The sequence below is a fragment of the Tamandua tetradactyla genome, chromosome 3 (assembly GCF_023851605.1).
Source record: "Tamandua tetradactyla isolate mTamTet1 chromosome 3, mTamTet1.pri, whole genome shotgun sequence".
Lineage (NCBI taxonomy): Eukaryota > Metazoa > Chordata > Mammalia > Pilosa > Myrmecophagidae > Tamandua > Tamandua tetradactyla.
The window spans coordinates 14,618,920-14,635,663 of record NC_135329.1 but is presented as its reverse complement, the minus strand read 5'-3'; the positions used below and the strand labels follow the sequence as shown (position 1 = coordinate 14,635,663).

Sequence of the window (16,744 nt, the reverse complement as noted above, 5' to 3'; positions counted from 1 at the left end):
CAAAGTCACCTCCAACCCAGGAGTCTATGACTCCAATTCTGGAGGTGAAAGAAGTCCAAGATGTGTCCAGCTCAAGGAACCAAGTCACATTCTCAGCTGGGGTGGGGCCCTAGACTGGAAGAGCAGGAGCAGCTTTCAGGCCACAGCCCTAACAAGACAGGTGAGAGGAAGCAAGCCATGCCTTGGAGCCCAGACCCAGCCTGTCTGGCCTCTGCCTGACTCTTGCAAGCATTAAATTACTGAGTGCAAGAAAAGATGGCAAATCCCCACAGTCTGGAAAGATGAGCTTCTTTCTCCCTAAGATCCGGGTTTGCAATGGATGGGGGTCACCTAAGGGTACATCGATTGAGGAATGGAAGGGGGAACTGTGGTGTATACATACAATGGATGACTGAGCAGCTGCGAGAAGGAATGAAATTGTGAGGCATGCAACTAAGTGTATGAACCTTGAGGACAGTACTTCGAGTGAAATGTTAGGAACAAAAAGACAAATATTATTATGTGTCAATCACATGGACTAACTATAATATACAAACTCAGTGAACTAAAGTCAAGAGCACAAGTTATCAGGTTGAAGCCTATTGTAAAGGGTCGTAGGCTGTAAGTTCTTACAGCAGTCACATATATACAGGAGCTGTAACTGCTATGTCTAAATTCTGAGATACTGAGCTATTTGTGTATAACCTGGTTGTTCCCTGGAATTTCAGGTTATTTATGTGACACCTGAGATTCAGAGTTAGAGCTCTGAAGCTATGAAAGTCAGCAGTACCGCATATAGCAACTGTTAAAAAAGTTGAAAAAATGATGAGACTTGACTACAGATATGAATGAAGCTGATGTGGATAGGACTAAGGTAAATCAGAATACAGGGTGTGCCAGTTTGAATCTGTTGTGTACCCCAGGAAAGCCACGTCCTTCAACCTTCATTCAATATTACTGGGTGGTATCTTTTTTATTGTTTACCCAAATTGTGAGGGGTAATTTTTGATTAGATGGTTTCCATGGAGATGTGTCTCCACCCATTCAAGGTGGGGTCGCTTACTGGAGTGCTTTAAGAGGGAAGCATTTTGGAAAAAGCTTTAGAGCCACCAGAACCTACAGAGCCCAGAGAATGCACAGAGCCCTGGGGACGCCACCAAAGAAGCCCGGAGAGAGAGTTAGCAAATGTTGCCACGCGCCTTTCAAGTTGAGAGAGAAACCCCCAACCTCAATGGCCTTCCTGAATCAAAGTTATTTTTCCCTGGATGCCTTAATTTGGACATTTTTATAGCCTTGCCTTAATTTGAACATTTTCATGGTCTTAGAGCTGTAAACTTACAACTTAATAAATTGCCCTTTTTAAAAACCCATTCCAGTTCTGGTATACCACATTCTGGCAGTTGGCAAATTAAACCACAGTGTAAAGGATGATTTGGTCTATATTTTAAAACATTGATTTCTGTGTGAGACCAAAGGAAGAGATGTTTATTTGAAGTAAAATTTATATTTTTGGTAATGCATTATCTAATTCAGCTTGTATGTCAGTAGGTTGTACAGGTTAGTGTGAAGCCGTGATATATCCCAGAGTAATTTCGGAGAGAATATAAAAGTACTTGCAAATTTCCCTTGAAGGACGGGGAAAAAGGAGGAAATATTAAACTTCCCCATCTGAGGAATTCCTGATATTCTTGCAAGCAGCAGGGACAACCAATTAAACAGGCTAAGCCCTCGATCTTGGGGTTCGCCCCTATGTAATTTACTTATAATTATGCCTAAGAGTCGCCCCAGAGAACCTCTTTCATTATTCAGATGTGCCCTCTCTCTCTCTAAGCCAACTCAGCAGGTGCCCTCCCTCCTATGGGGGACATAACTCCCAGGGGTGTAATTTTCTCTGGCAATGTGGGACAGAAAGCCTGGGATAAGCTGGGGCCTGGCATCAAGAGATTGAGAAAGCCTTCTTAACCAAAAGGGTGAAGAGAGAAATGAGACAAAATAACATTTCAGTGGCTGAGAGATTTCAAATAGAGTTGAAAGGTTATCCTGGAGGTTATTCTTATGCATTATATAGGTATCCCTTTTTAGCTTATGGTGTACTGGAGTGGCTGGAGGGAAGTACCTGAAACTAATGAGCTGTGCTCCAGCAGCCCTGATTCTTGAAAACGATTGTATAACTATATAGCTTTTACAATGTGACTGTGTGATTATGAAAACCTTGTGTCTGACGCTCCCTTAATCCAAGGTATGAGCAGATGAGCAAAAAAATTAAGGACAAAAATAAATAAATAATGGGGGAGTGAAAAGGGGAAAAATTTTGGGTAGAATGCAATACTAGTGATCAATGAAAGGGAGAAGTTAGGGGTGTGGGATGGATGGGTTTTTTCTTTTTATTTTTATTTCTTTTTCCGAGTGATGCATATGTTCTAAAAATGATAAAGGTGATAAACACACAACTATGTGATGATATTGTGAGCCACTGATTATAAACTTCGGATGGACTGTATGGTTCATGATGATATCTCAATAAAATATTTTTTAAAAAAAATGTCTGGGATGGTTTTGACTACACATGCATGCATTTGTGTGTTGTGGGGCATCTCCCTCTTCCCTAACCAGCAGGTACGTGCTGCTCCCAAGAGACAAAGCCCTTGAAGCTAATCCCATGTGACTCCCTCCCAGGCAGTGACGGACGGCCAGCAGCCCAGCTGCCTCCCCGTTGTGCCTCTCACCTGGGGGTTGTCCATATACCACAGAAGGCAGTTGGCCTGGGTGTCCAGAATGAAGTACCTCCGCAGAAACTTGCCGCTGTTCTCATTCTCCTCGATGTCCAGAAACCCACAAATTCGGTTCTGCCGATCCACATAAGGCATTCCTGGTCTCTCCTCACATCACCTGAGGGACAAGGGAGGTGCTGGTGAGAAGGGGTTGAAGCCGGCCAGAATCAGGACTGGCAGAAATCGCTCTCTGGCTGACACCCCTCCCCCAGGGGCCAGACTGGGATTCCCTCTCTCAGCTTCCCTCCCCCCGGGAACTAAAGGTGCCACCCCAGCCACATGCTGGAAACCTCCATCACCTCCATAAGCAGTCATCAAATCCATTAATAGGGGCTCACCTGACTTTACTGAGGCTCTGCTACATACTGAGCACAGCACGAGGCATTTTCCATACAACAGAGGATAAAGCCTCAGAATTTGAATTCGGGTTCAAATTCAGGTCTGACCATTTACTGATTGTATGACCTTTCTGCGCCTCAGTTTCTGTACTTGTGAAACAGGAAAATTATAGTTCCTACACCTCTTAAGACTTTTTTTACTTCACTTTTTTTTTGTGGTAACACATAGACAACATAAAAATTTCCCATTTTAACCATTTTCAATTAAGCTCGTAGGATTTTGGTGAGAATTAAGTACTTGGCACACAGTAAGCACTTCACAAACAGTAGCTGCTATTGCTCTTGACAAAAACCTTGCTGAAGTCGGTATAGATCTCCAGGCCCATTTTACCGATAAAGAAACCATCTCAGAGAGGACCTACGCTCTTCAAACCCTAGACAAAACTCTGTCAGGAGGGTGGTCAGAAAGGGCAGCCCTCAGAGTCCATGAAGGCGCCGAAGGAGGTGATCCAAGGGCTTCCTGGGGCCCTGCGACAAGAGTCCATCCCTCGGCCCTCGAAGCTGAAAGCATGAGGGATGAGAAGGAAAGCCCCACCCCTAAACAACTCCTGCTGGGCCTCAGAACAGGGTCTCTGGCAATGTGAGGGGGACACATCACCAAATCAGCTCCTTCCTCTTGATTTCCTTGGTCCTCTTCCAAGAGCCAAAGGAAAGTACAGGAGGGCCCTATACTTCTTCTTCTCCAAGGAAGATGGGCCCCTTTCAACAAGCAAAGACACCCAACTGGAAGGACAACACAGTGCAGAAATGAAAACAGGGATCCCACAAAGTTAGAAAATACTCTGTGACATTCAGACTTTCAAGGACAGACAGCACCCATCATGGGGGCCCTGTCTGGTTCCAACAAAGTAAAATTCACAACGGCCAAGCCCACTGAGGACCTCAGCATACAGCCAAACGAAGCTGTGAGGGGGCTGGCTTAGTGCTGTCCCCAGCCCCAGCACTGGTCAGCAGGTAAGCTGCCACCCCCAAGTCTTCCAGGCCCCGAGGCGGACAAATCCCACAGAGTGTGCAACACGTTCTCCTACAATCAGGCTAATTCTAAGGGTGGCAACTAGTGACACAGTCTGTTCTCTCCCAATCTCACCAGGCGCCTTGCAGCATTGAGATGCCCCAAGAAACAACTCACCTCCCTTCCCACAATTCCTTGATTCTGGGCAACGTCAGGCCATAATCCCAATAGAGACAGACAACTCAGAGATCCCACAGCTACTCACTGGATAAGGATGAGTGACAAGAGTAAAGTAGGCAGAGAAACAGGAGGAAGATGAGGCAGTGTGTCTGAAAAGGAAGCAAAAGGAAAAAGTAGAAGAGGGGGTGAGAAAAAAGGATGAAACATGAAAAGAGAAGGTTTAAACAAGAAGGCAGAGGGGTTCCTAAGCGGCCGGTGGGTTCCTGGTGGATTCTGCTGGCTCAGGCTGTGGTGCTTCAGTGAGACACAGGAAGAGCGCGACCTCAGGAGTGACGTCAGGGGTAATGAGTGGGGCTCAACAAGGTGGTCAGGGTCTCCTTGAGGTGCTGGGTCCCAGGAGCCCCCCTTGGCGGAAGCTGCCTGCAGGCTCTCCCTGGGGCCCAGGCAGCTGTAGCCACAATTCCCCAAGAAATTTGCCATTTCCCATTGGGATCCAGACAAGGCTGGAGGTAAACCTCATGTGCAGACTTATGGAACTAATTTGAATAAATGTGGCCCTATGGTATTGGATGCTTTCATCAAGATAAAGAATGAAATTGATGCTTCCTCGACTTTCGAAGATCATGCAGAGACGGTATCTGTAGCTCTTATGCAATGAACTTCATTGGAAACGCTAGCCTGCACCCAAAGGACTGACACCAATCTCAATAAAGTCTCAAAAACCTACCCCCTCCGTTACGTATGTGATAAAGGATCTTGTTCCTGATACGAGCAACTTCTCTGTGGAGTATAAATCCATGGAACCTTATTAGAAGAAGGATGAGTCCCAGAAAGGCAAGCCGTATACACAGTCCCTAGAAGATCGTGAGAAAATGCGTGGCCTGCACGAGTGCATTCTCAGTGCCTGCTGTGGCACCAGCTGCTCGAGCTACTGGTGGAATGGAGACAACCATCTGGGACCAGCGGCTGATGCGGGATGATCCGCTACAGAGGTGACCCCAGGGAGGAGCACTGGCCACGCTGCAGGATCCTTCCCTCTGTACCACTCACTTCCACACCATCAGCAACTGCACCTTTTTTTAAAAAACTTTTTATTGTATAGTATAACATATGTACAAAGCAAGAAAATTAAAAAGCAATAGTTTTCAAAGCACTCTTCAACAAGTAGTTACAGGACAGATCCCAGAGTCTGTCATGGGCTACCATACCATCATCTCAGATTTTTCCTTCTAGCTGCTCCAGAATATAGGAGGCTAGAAGGAATATGGTTTTTTTAAATTTTTATTAATAAAAGCAATCAACATACAACATGAACATTCTTAACGTATGAACATTCCATACATGGTGTGCAATGAATGGCTCATAACATCATCACATAATTGTATATTCATCACCATGATCATTTCTCAGAACATTTATATCACTCTGGAAAAAGAAATAAAAAGAAAAAAGAAAAAACTCATACACACCATACCCCTTACCCCTCCCTCTCCTTGACCACTAGAACTTCCTTCTGCCCAATTTATTTTAACATTTGTTCCCCCTCTTATTTATTTATTTTTAATCCATATTTTTTACTCATCTGTCCATACCATAAGTAAAAGGAGCATCAGAACACAGTTTTCACAACCACACAGTCACTTTGCGAAAGCTCTATCACTATGTAATCGTCTTCAAGAAACACGGACACTGGAACACAGCTCTACAGTTTCAGGCACTTCCCTCTAGCCTCTCTAACACACCTTAAACTGAAAAGGGGTATCAATATAATGCATAAGAATAACCTCCAGGATGACCTCTCGACTCTGTTTGAAATCTCTCAGCCACTGACACTCATTTTGTCTCACTTCTCTCTTCATCCTTGACCTGTCCCAAGGTCCTGAATCCAGGGAAAACTATCGCTGAAATCAAGAAAATGATGGCAATCTATACGGAGAGGAAAGCTTCAGTCTAACTGTTTCCATGTTACTCATAACTTGTAACCAGCTCAGAGTTGAACATAATTTATGCCTAACTTGAATTCCTTCAATTATTGACTTTCCATGAAGAGAGCACGTATAATAAAGCACTTTAAGAAACAAATAAGGGTTATTCGACTTCATTAACAAAAAGAAGAAGTAGGCAGAGGCGAAGGAAGCAGCAGTACAGGAGAAGAGGAGGGCAGTGCGGTCGGGGGGCAATCTCCTGCACAAAACAGCATCACACACCTTAGAGGTACCAGTGAATGCCTGCAGCCGGGCCCTCTGTTACCTGAACTGAGTCCTTTCCAGCCCCAGTTTCACAAAGCAGCAAGACTGAGTTCCGGAATGAGAAAAATGAGCACAAGCCAAGAGAGGACCAAAGGTTGCAGAAGGAACTTAAGTCTCTTCCCCTGCACTGAAGCCAAGTGTCTTCTAGCAGACCTGGGATGGGGAGAAGAGGGGCCTGGTATTGGCTGGGAGGGGAAGCATGTCCCTGGGAAACGATGTGGCTTCCCCCAAGGGATGCAGGGGAGCACAGGCACCCACTCAGAAAGACGGGGTCGGCCTCACAGCGGGAGTGAACAGCTGTCGGGTCAGGATGACACAGCCACCCCCAAGAAAACCAGGCAGCACCCTCGATGTCAGCCCAGGCACAGAGAGAGAACTTCCAACTCCTCTGACGCCTCTGGCGGAAAGCAGGTAAACTGCAGCAGGGTAACAGAGCTGACTGCCTGCAGGCCCGGTTGGTAGGCAGGGCCTCTAAATTCATGCTGACTTTTAAATTTTCCCTTCTCAGCCTGCTGGATCAATCACTGCCTGTGTTTTTCTCAAGTCACAGGCTAGGGAGGGGAGTCTTCCGACAATCCCCCAAAATCTACCTTTGCTGACAGGGTTTCCGAGAGACCCATGGGTGGGAGAAGACCCCCGTGCCCTGAGAGAAAATGGCCAGAATACTGGTCCCAGCATCTCCTGACTATGGTTCTCTCCCCAGAAAAAAAGAAAAAAGCTGCTCAGATGTGCGGAGAAGAATCTGAGTCACAGAGCTCAAGGACGTGGGAGGTGAGAGGAAGGATCTGCCGCTGGAGAGCCGAGCGTCACACAGAGATGCGGTTAAAACCAGCCGGCCCACGCTGACCAGACGTACTCCAAAGACGGCACACAAGGCACAAAGCTGAGGTTCTAAGCCCTGGCCCTCTGATCGTTCTGATGCCCATTTTCCCGTCCCTTGTCACGACAGCTGCTAAGATTGGGCAGGAGAGAACCTGCTAACCCAGACCCCAAATCCCCTCTCCTTGCCTCTTCTCCCAGTTATCGTCATCTTTCAAGTCTTGCCCGGCCCTGACTCTTTTTCAGACTGGTTCCCCTGATACAGTTAAGCCCGCCACTCCACCCCCAGCCTCCGCTAACAACTGGACAGTGAGGAGAGGAAAGGGGATGCTAGCAATCGGTACATAAATAGGGAGGGAAAAATAAATCAATCTTATCCACATACATGTACCATCACCCTAAACTTCCCTACCAAGATGAAGGCAAAACTTCGTAATGTCCTTTCTAACTCTTACAAACACTGCTCCGTTTTATCTAGTTTTAACCTGTACTTCCGGCTTTCAAAAATCACTTTCAGTTGTTTGTTTTGAAATAATTGCAAACTTACAGGACAATTGCAAAAATAATATAAAACTCATACAAAGAACTCCAACATACTCCGCACCCAGAACCCAGATCCACCAACTTTTAACACTTTGCTACATTTGCTGTATCACTTCTATTCATCTATCTTTCTATTTTCTAAATATCTGAGAGTAGGCTGTACACCTCGTGCCCCACTGAACACTTAATGCTTCCATGCACATTACCTAAGAACAAGGGTATTCACTGATACAACCACCTTAAGTATAGTTATCAAGTTCAAGAAATTTAACATTGGTAGAAAGCTTATATAGTCTATATTCCAATGCTTTCATATAATCCAATGTCTTTTTGAGCATTTTCTCCTTCAATGTTAGATCCAGTACAAGATCATGTACTGCATTCAACTGCCACTGTCTCACCAGCAATCTTAAATTTTAACCCAAGTTTCCCTGCATAAAAAAACCGAGGGAATTGTCCCAGGAGCTACCCCCAATAATTCCTGGCCCCCGTACTTGAAAATAACCCCTTCCACTCCTCTCCTGAGACAACATGGAAAGTGTTCATGTGGGGTTATTGCACTAGGAACCCCTCTCTCTAGCTAGCCCCATCGCCTTTACTCTAATGCCATAATAAAACCAACTAGCAAGTTGTTTCCTAGCCTTCACAACACATGGCTGAAAACAGCACAGAAGGTTTGTGCTAGAAGGGACCTCAGCCCAACCCTCACAGTACCCTATCTTCCCAAAGCATGCCAAACCGCCCTGGTGTTTTTTATTTTTAGTGCAAAACCACACTAATACAGTGCTGGAATTTTTTTTAATCACTATAACTAAACATTTTCACTTTTGCACGCTTTTTCTTGTCCCTGTCCACATGGATAATCAGCCTCTTTTAAACTTAAAATTATATCATAAACATTTTCTATGTTCACTACATGGTCCTTATAATCACTGTTTTTAATAGCTGTATAACATTAGGGCCTGGACTTACCATAATTTACTTAACCACTTCTCTATGATTAGATAGATTATACCCAATTTTTTACTATGATAAACACTGCTAAAATTCATATATTCATATCTGTTACGTCTTCCACACAGAAAGAGCATAAACTCTAAGTAATACTATGAGTAGATCATAGGCTGTGATTTTACAATTCTTAAGACCTGTTACAAAATTGCTTTCCAAAAATATCACCTATTTACATTGCAACTAGCAATACATTGTTTCCATCGCTATAATCTACATACTTTGAATATCCTCATTATTTTAAACTGTTGCTTGTTTCAAGTGTATTAATGATGCCTAGTGAAGCTGAGCATTTTTTCATGTGAGCATTTTTTCACATTTGTTTCCTACTTCATCTTTCTTCCTGGACTTGATAAACGCAAATCTAGATATATGTACACACAATCTCTCCCTCTCTTCTTCTATCATACACATGCACAAATGCACACACACACACCAAACAAAAATATGGTCCCCGTATAGTTCAAATAACCACAATGTATTTCAAAGATTAAGGTTTATATGATCCAGACTCGTTCAGTAGAATATAAATTCTTAAGTATATGCTGCAAATGAAAATAAGTTAAATATATTTATGGTAAAAGTGAAACTCTGAAGAACAAAGTGAGTTTGCATGGAGTTATCTGTTGACCAGCAGCAGGAAGTGGATTAAATGGCAATTAACCGAGATTCCGAGGCTATGTTTGCCAGCTGACCAGAAGTAGCTCCAGGAGAGGGAAGCGAATGGCTGCATGCCTCCGAACGAGAGGAGGGGAACCAGGAGATGTACGTCCAAAATATCTCTTCTGCTACCCATTTCAATTCCTTAGATTCAAGCCAATAATAAAATCGCCTCTCGGAACTGAGGAAACTGACACCTTTATCAGGCTGTTAATACAGAAGAGCAGCAGGTACCTCAAGAAAACAGAACATACTCCAAGTGGGAGACAGAGGTCCTGCAGGGGCTAAAAAGCAAACAAAAGATGGCCGCTTAAGACAAATATTTACTTTAAATTTTTTTCTTAGGACTCTTACATACCCTGGACAGAGTGGAAAGTAATTTGGCAATACGTAACAATAGAGCTAATAATGTTCATAACCTCTGACCTACTTCTAGGATCCCATCCAAATAAAGAGGTGAAAAAGATTCAAATAAAAAGATGGCACTTTGCAATAAGATCTGTAATAACAAAAGACCGAAAATGTCCTGAATTTCCCAAAGATTAGGGAATAATTAAGTAAATTATGGGATAGCAACACAAGGAAATATTAAATAATCATTAAAAGTATATGTTTTCAAAAGAATCTATGATGGCAAGTAATGTATAGTAAAATAGGGAGACACTCAGCAGATTGTCAGGGCTTTTTCTGAAAGGTATAAAACAATTTACAGAATGATCACAAGCATTTAAATATTTTCTGTATTTCTATATATGGACAGAAAAAGATTGGACAAGCATTCACCAAAATATCATTATTATCTCTGGGTTATGGGTGAATTTTATTTTCTTCTATGTATTTTCCCTAATTTCTAAATTTTCTACAGCAAACATGCCTTACTTTATTTTTCAGGGGGAAAGCTACACATCTCTGCCACCTCAGTATATGTTTTGAGTCTGAGAACAAATTTCTCAACTCTCCAGAATCCACAAGCAAACAAATTCATGACCCTCTTGGAAATGTTTTGATATTTCAGAGTCTTAAATCTAATCAATCAAAACCCTGCTTATCACAATTACCCAAGATCCAGTACTGCCCAGAGGGCTTTAGCACACTCCAACCTACATGGATTTCTCACTTCCTACTCAAACATCCTCTTTAAGAGTCTCATTCTTTCCCCTGCCTATCTGATTTCTTACTGACTAGCTTTTATAGGAGGAGCCCTTGTCCTTGAGGCCAAAGGGAAATTCAGACCCAAGTCAAAGACCACTTTCCCTAGCTTATCCAATGACCCAGGCTGTGGGAAAGGGAAAGAGGGACCCAGACAAGGAGCCCTGGAGGGGTTTCTCTTTTTGAAACCTGGGAGAAGGGGTTGACATTTTTAAAATAAACTGCTGCATGAATGAATCTATAAATGGATAGATCAATTAAAAAAAAAAGCTGTAGAGCTATTAGCTCATGAAAGCTATGGTTTGTTCTACTGAAATTCTGATTTTAAGATAGATAACTATAGTTTGGGGACACGGGGAAGAAAAGAGTGAAATAAAGGAGATTCACCAGCCTGTCTTCACCTCTATCACCTCTGCAATAAGCAGAAATGAAAAAAACTGCTAAAGGAGATAACCCTAGAGGTAACCCTGAAGCCATAAATGGCACTGGCCCTATTACAAAATAATCTACCACAATCTTAAAACAGTGTAAAAATAAGAAAAAAATTATTTGCTTTTAAAATGTAGAGTTCTTTGCTGTCCTTGGCAGGATAGGGAACTTCAGCCAAGATGGCATTTTTTACATATGCCAGGATATGTAGTAAGTTTATCTCCTGCCTCGTTACCCCTACTAAGGCAGAAGCCAGAGGTAGCAGCTTGAGTGGTGAGAGAGAGGGATGCCAACAGGAAATTGCTAACTTCTAACAGGAGAAAGTTTATCAGGAAATGACATCAGAAGCATCAGAGAGGACTGTAATATAGAAGATAGGAACTGAGGGTTAGAAGCTAAGAGTAATAGAATATGTATAGAATATGGGCATGGGGGTCCACATATGTTGATGTTGACAGCATACTTGAGTGTGCAATGTGGAGCCACAGGGTAGCCCAACAAAGCTAACCACCCAGGCTTAAAAAAAAAAAAAACTATTTCAGAGCACATCCCTGAGAATGGATTAAAAATTTTAATTGGGGAGGTATGGGAGCATCCATTTCCCACTGTTAAATTATCACTGCATTCTGAAACTGTCCTATGTGCAAATTCCAAACAGTTTAACATGTACCAAGGACTTGTTCCCAAAAGAAGTACAAGATGGGAAAAGCAAAAATCTACAATAATGGGGATATTGAGTAAGAGTGCCCAGTCGACACTGAGGCAGCCCAATCCCTACGGGGCCCTGTTTGTCTGGGTGGACGGCAAGAGGCGCTCAAGAAGGAATTTCTGAGGGAAAAAGTACTGCAAAAGAAGGCGGCAGAAATTTAAAATTGATACCAGGTGAAGATGCCAAAAATAACAAAATATTTGAAATACTCATAACCTCTCTTAACAGTCTTATCTATGTTCAAGGAAATGTGGTTGTTGGAGGTTGTAGGAAACAAAGTCCTGCCGGTGGCTGACAGTTCAGACAACCCCCAATAGAGAGGTCACCAAAACAGGTGAGCAGCCTCATTTGGTTTATAAATAGCCTATTAAAATTGAGGTCTCCAACTTTCAGAACTGTGTAAGTCCTCCCCACCCACTCCCAACCAGAGGATACAGTGAATTCGGTTCTACTGTAGGACTTCCTAACAATAGCTGCCCAGGAGTCACAGGACTATAATCTTCATTTTAAACATGACCTTGCAAACCAGCAGGTACCCCAGGACCCAAAGACATGAGCAGCAGGAAAATGAAAAGAAAACATCATTACTCCTCCTATCTGCTAAGTCTTCTGCTACCTACCAAGGGGGATACTAAATAGTTTAAACATGTCTTTCTAAAGACAGGAGCTCAGGTCTCTTGACTTAAGGAAGGGGAAGGAGGGGCTGGGTGTGGCAAGGAGGATGTAGAGATGACAGCTCCCCGAAACAGGGGTTTTGACGAAACTCTCGCAAGAAGATGGCCACTCAAAAGGATGTGCTGATTTCGAACCGGTCAATGCAAGGGAGTGAAGTCAAAGAGTGCAGGTTTTAGAGTCTGACAGATCTAGATTCAAATGCAGGGCAAGCAACCGAACTCCCCTGGGTTTATTTCCTCATTTGCAAAATGGAGATAATCATTGTACTTATTTCAAGGGTTGTTATTCACATTAAACGAAATACTGCATGAAACATGCTTAGCACAAGGTCTGGCAAAGAGCATGCACTGGGTAAATACTGTTGTTAGGATGGGACGTGCCTAACAAGTAGTATATGGTAACCGTTACTACTGCAAAGCAGCTTAACGCAGGACAGGCAGATGCATGGCTGTCTCTATGCCTCCAACATCAATGAGTCTATGTATGGAAAGGCCATGACCTAAGATCATTGTACGTAGTAGCAAAGGCTAGCAAAGGAAAGTCACAGATTTCCCTTACTCCTTATCCAATTCCAAGAGCATCACATTTCGCATCTCTAAAAATTCTCCAACAGGTTAAAACAACAATTAAAAAAAAAAAAGAGTTTCACAGACTCCATTTTGGTTAGGTTCTCCTGAAAGTTAACTAAACTCACAAATGTTTATCAGGTTCCAGAGAAGGGACCCTGGAGCTGCCTCCTGCTCCAACCATGGGGAAATCACAACAGCAGAGAGCTGCTTTGCAACAGGCTGGCCAAATTTGAGTCCTATCTGTTAGAACAGTGACTCCTAGCCTTTGCACTTTAACTGCAGTGTTTCTAAAAAGCATAAGGACAAGAGGGCCTTGCCTCCCACCCTCTTTATCTCAGCTGATATATGAGAGGCACATCTCAGGCCCAAAGCTGAAAGCTGTTTGCCCACACTGGACAGTGTCTGAAGCTCCTACTCCAACCTTTGCAGTCAGAGACCCCAATTCAACCTCTAATCTGCTGCGAGCCACTTGAATCAACTGGGATCTGGGCGGAAAAGGGGCTTTAAGGAGGAGGATAAGTTATGACACCTAAAAGGTCTGAAGGGTTTAACAATAGGAGGGAGAGGGAGAAGGGACAGTGCAACCCAAGATTCGGAATAAAAGTCAATGGGCTCTGGCAATTATAGGCCCCACTCCCCACTCCCCACCTCCCACCCCAACCACAGATCTCAGAAAGGGCAGGAAGGGACCCTCATTCTCCCACCCCTCAGCTCCCCTATCCCACCCCACCCCCCCAAACCCCCATCCAATTCTCTATCTCAATAACAGGCTTACATTGGGCAGGGCTCGGATTCTTGTCTTCCCATAGGCTGTCACACTATAATATTTGCTCTGCTTCCTTCCTTTCCAAAGCCTAACAGATTAGATTGTCAGAGTCCTACTCAGCTCACTGAAACAGATGGGAAACTGAAAGTAAAGCAGCCCAAACTACTCAATTGTGTAAAGACAGGAGGTAGAGCAACCCAAAGTTCCAGTACCCAGATCCTCTTTTTTCCAAATCCTAGGTCTATCTTGGCCAGAGAAAATAGAGCCGCAGCCTTTTCAGTAAGTCAGAAGGGACATCTGGTCCACAACAAAGGTCTAATTTGAGGCATCGAGGCCCTTAATGGGGCACTGCCCACCTATCCACTTGCCCCATGAACAGGACAGGCAGTCAATGAAATGCCAGCTGGATGCGCACAACAAAGACTGTGCTCCTGCTGCCTGGGTCTTCCTGGTGTTCCAGCACCATCAGCAAACGCCCAGCAAGCCAGCAGGTGGGCTGCTCAGGGGGCTTGGAAATTAGGGCTGATGCTTCCCCCTCGCACTTTCGCAGAATCCTCCCATAGGTGGGCACCCACCCAAACCTGCAGGCCTTCAATTTATTTTGATCTCAGCAACAGAATACAATTCAACCCACTATGATGACATGATGGGATTTGCAGGCCCTGCCTCCTTATACAGAAGAGAGAAGAGCATACCAACAAGAAGGGGGAAAAAAGAGTTTGCAAAAATTCTCCATCACAGGGCAGGTGGTTTCCAAATCAATACCTAATTGATCATCCATCTGAAGTGTGCAAGGCTTCCATTTTTGGCTAGCTAAACCTCCACCAGGAGTGCCACAGGCATAAAACGTGGGGCTTACAAGCAGGGAAAAAGGATACTTAGGCCTAAGGGTAACATTCAGAATTAAATCCCCAAGAAGCAGATTGGTGGCTCCAATTTCTACAAGTTTGAGCCACTGCTCTTTGCTCTCCATGTGGACAAGTGCAAACGTGCATATGCCTGCATTCGTTCATTCATTCACTCATTCAGTAAACATATACTTAGCAACCTGCTAGATGTCATAAACTGCTGGCATGCCACAGGGTCAAGACTACAAGCTAGACCTTTACTTTGGTGAAGTTCGCCTGTCTTCTAGCAGCACACAGTAGAGAAAACTAATATTTGAAATGATGATGAAGCTTTTTAAATGCCTCCTCTGGTTTCTAAAGCACATCAGCCCTCTGCTGTAGCACTCTGCCTTGTGTTGTAGGTACATGCATGTCCTCTACCAGACTGCAAGCTCCCTGAAGGCGCTGGCCTCCTTGTTTTCTTCATCGCTGCCTTTCAAGTCCGTATTACCCAATTAATGTCAACTGAAGCAACTGAAATGTACCCAGGAAGAAAACAAAAACTCCTATTCTTTCAAGATCTTTGCTGTACTGTTTCTGAAGGCTTTGCCACCAAAGAAAAACAATGAAGCCCCAGAAAGGAAGAAAAAGAGGGACTTGTCAGATATATCAAGAACAACATTCATTGGCGTTTTAGCCCTAAGTGCATTCACCCCTCAGCGGCCTGAGATGCCTCCAAGAGCCCCAGCTGGCCTCCTGGGAGAATGCTTTTCCCTCCCTCCGCTGTTAACTCTCCTCTGAAAAACCCATTTGGAATCCTAAAGAAAGAAAGGAGGAGGGGCGAGAGAAGGAGGGAGAAGGGGAAGATACAGCTTGAACCCAGGCTCAGCAAGAAGGAAGAGGCCTAGCCCTACAGCGAAAGCCCCCAGGGCTGGGCTGGGCGGGGTAGGAGAGAGGACACACTGCTCCAGGGCCAGTCCCGCCGCGCCTCCTCTCGGGACATGCCTGGACATTTTTCCTTCCTAAAAGGCCTCTTTTCCTTCCCTTGTCTTTTGTCTTTAAAATACTATAACAGTCTTCAGGTCTGGAGCAGAAAAAGGGAAGCGTGTAAGGTGAGGAAGAAGTTGGCGAGACAGCTCCCCTCTTTATGAGCCTTTCCTGACCTGACACCAAACCCGCATTTCAGGAGTTTTCCGCCAGTTTGCCCACACGGCCAGGGGCTCCAGAAGACTAAACCACGACAAGGGACCCCCTAGGTCGCCCGCTAGTTCCCACCCAACGCATTCCAAGACTCTCGACCCACAGGGATTCGAGGCCTGTCATGTAACAAGATGGTGGTGGAGGAGAAAGAGGAGTCTCTGATGCCCTGTCAGTGCCCAAGGGACTTGCCTGGGACGTTCTCTGCTCTCCGCCCCTACCCGCAGCCCGGGCTGTCGTTGCGGGATTGCTGCCCCAGCGCCAGGACCCGCAGAGAAGTTTCGCCGCTGCAAACGTGAGAAAATGCAGCTCAGCAGAACGCCCGCCCCCGCCCGCCCCTCCCCCGCGGCCCCACCCCCGCCGCCCGACCCCCGGCGGCGCGGACCTCGGCGAGCCCGGGCGCTGCGGGAGCCTGGAGGAGGGGCTGCCCTCCGGCTTTCCCCGGGCTGGGGGAGGCCACGCGGCGCGGGGGGCTGCGGCGCCCTTCCCCATCGCGGTCACCCCTGCGGACGGGCGCACCCGGCTCGCGCTGCACCCCCCGCCCCCCCACCGCGGGCACCCGCTCGCCCCCGCCCTCGCCTGCCTCCGCCCGCCCCGCGCCTCTCGGCTCCCGGGCCCGCCAGGGCGCCCAGCTTACCCCGCCACGCAGGGGCCGGGGCTCGCCCGAGCCGGTCACATCGGGCTGGAAGTCGCCTCCCGGTCCGGCGGGCCCCTAGCTCTCGGGGGACCTCCTGATCGCGCTGCCAAACTCTCGGCGGCTCTCGCGCCTCTCCTCCCCGCCTCCCCTGGCCCCCTCCCTCCTGTCTCTGGGTTCTTTTTTCCGGGTTAATTACGTTTCGCATTAAAGCAAACCCAGCCCCG

General features: G+C 45.5%; 1 protein-coding gene and 1 pseudogene across 6 annotated transcripts in view; one reads left to right on the top strand and one right to left on the bottom strand.

The window, feature by feature from the left end:
* Window positions 1-16,744, bottom strand: part of PLEKHA2 (pleckstrin homology domain containing A2) — a 112,148-nt gene that overhangs the window by 55,513 nt on the left and 39,891 nt on the right. For 3 of the 6 annotated variants that reach the window (XM_077152528.1, XM_077152529.1, XM_077152531.1), the window contains exon 2: window positions 2,706-2,868. In XM_077152528.1, the coding sequence (XP_077008643.1) occupies window positions 2,706-2,846 (141 nt within the window). In that variant the 5' untranslated portion in view covers window positions 2,847-2,868. Of the gene's footprint in view, window positions 1-2,705; window positions 2,869-4,277; window positions 4,516-16,075; window positions 16,171-16,520; window positions 16,670-16,744 lie in introns of those variants that run through there. The other 3 variants (XM_077152527.1, XM_077152530.1, XM_077152532.1) reach the window with 3 other exon arrangements.
* Window positions 4,375-5,260, top strand: LOC143675499 (succinate dehydrogenase [ubiquinone] iron-sulfur subunit, mitochondrial pseudogene; annotated as a pseudogene).